At 32.4% G+C, this 1,715-nt stretch overlaps 1 protein-coding gene across 1 annotated transcript in view; it reads left to right on the forward strand.

Moving 5' to 3' along the window:
• The first annotated feature begins 997 nt into the window (after window positions 1-997).
• The window catches only part of LOC111086483, a 4,307-nt gene continuing 3,589 nt past the window's right edge, over window positions 998-1,715 (forward strand). Inside the window, exon 1 of the mRNA XM_022389522.1 lies at window positions 998-1,116. Coding sequence (XP_022245230.1) covers window positions 1,013-1,116 — 104 coding nt within the window. The 5' untranslated portion in view covers window positions 998-1,012. The remainder of the gene's footprint in view (window positions 1,117-1,715) is intronic.

Genomic DNA, 1,715 nt, shown 5'->3' on the forward strand with positions numbered 1-1,715 from the left:
ACTTGACAACTTAGTGGACTTTAAGTTATGAAACCTGACAATTTAGTGGACGTTAAATTATGAAACTTGACAACTTAGTGGACGGTAAATTATGAAACCTGACAACTTAGTGGACGTTAAATTATAAAACTTGACGACTTAGTGGACGTTAAATTATGAAACCTGACAACTTAGTGGACGTTAAATTATGAAACCTGATAACTTAGTGGACGTTAACTTATGAAACTTGACAACTTTTTTCTTTCTATACTCTAAATTCATGAGTAACTATTATTCGGGCTGTTATAAAACACATGGTATATATATATAGAGAGAGAGAGTCAAAAAGTGTATTAACTTTTTTCTTCAACTTTATGGGCAGTAGTTTTACTGTTTTCAAAGAAGAGTTAGCACACTTCATAAAATATTGTCTTCGGATTTAACGCGATCGGAAACGTGTCGCTTCAGCCCTACTAATTTGTAGACATCTGTTTAAAAAAATTAATTCAAAATAAACAAAAAAGGTTTGGTTTGTTTATAGATATTCTTCCTACTCATGACGGTAATACCCACGCTTCTTTTCTCACTTTTTTCCCCACGAAAATTTCTACATTCACGCACATTGGAAGTAATAATGTGCGTAATAATAATATCTTGCGTATCTGTTTAATGATGATAACAATGTGATAAATACCTGTTATCAGAAAACGTGAACAAGATTTTTTATTGCGTTTATCTTTGCGTGGGTTTATAAACAAAAGAAAAACGAGCACATTTGATGCATACAACTTTTGATAGATTAACTAGGAATACCAGCACCGTTTTTATTAAACACGATCTGGATTTGTAGTGTATCAATTTAAGCAGTTATGAGTAGGTGGAAAATCCGTTTTAACCACAAATGAGTTTCATTGATGACGTCAAGCTGTCTTCTACGTTAAGTCCGAACCTCGGATGTATAAAACTACGTATCTTTAGAATTATACTTTTTATCGAATCTTCCGAGTTGCTGCTGTCCATTTATATTAAGAAGATGAAAAGACAACGTTACTCCTACGGTTTTATTTTCATTTGTTGTGTCTTTTACCAAGCAATTTTTATGGCAAGTTGTGGTAAAGACAACAAGTACTTTACAAGGTAGGCTTTGAAATTATTATGTTAAAAATGCTCTAACCAGAAAATTGTACATAAATCACACTTTATATAAGTTTCTTTTTAAAATGGTGATGGTTGAGGCTAGTTTTTTTTCTACAGTTTTACACAGTATCTGACATGTTTGTTGTTCATGGTTTTTACACAGTATATGACAGATTTGTTGTTCATGGTTTTTACACAGTATATGACAGATTTGTTGTTCATGGTTTTTACACAGTATTTAACAGGTTTGATGTTCATGGTTTTTACACAGTATCTGACAGGTTTGCTGTTCATGGTTTTTACACAGTATATGACAGATTTGTGTTCATGGTTTTACACAGTATCTTACAGGTTTGCTGTTCTATGGTTTTTACACAGTATTTAACAGGTTTGCTGTTCATGGTTTTTACACAGTACATGATAGGTTTGTTGATCATTGGTTCTTACACAGTATCTGACAGGTTTGCTGTTCATGGTTTTTACACAGTATATGACAGATTTGTTGTTCATGGTTTTTACACAGTATCTTACAGGTTTGCTGTTCATGGTTTTTACACAGTATTTAACAGGTTTGCTGTTCATGGTTTTTACACAGTATT

This window comes from Limulus polyphemus, unplaced genomic scaffold (assembly GCF_000517525.1).
Source record: "Limulus polyphemus unplaced genomic scaffold, Limulus_polyphemus-2.1.2 Scaffold1138, whole genome shotgun sequence".
Lineage (NCBI taxonomy): Eukaryota > Metazoa > Arthropoda > Merostomata > Xiphosura > Limulidae > Limulus > Limulus polyphemus.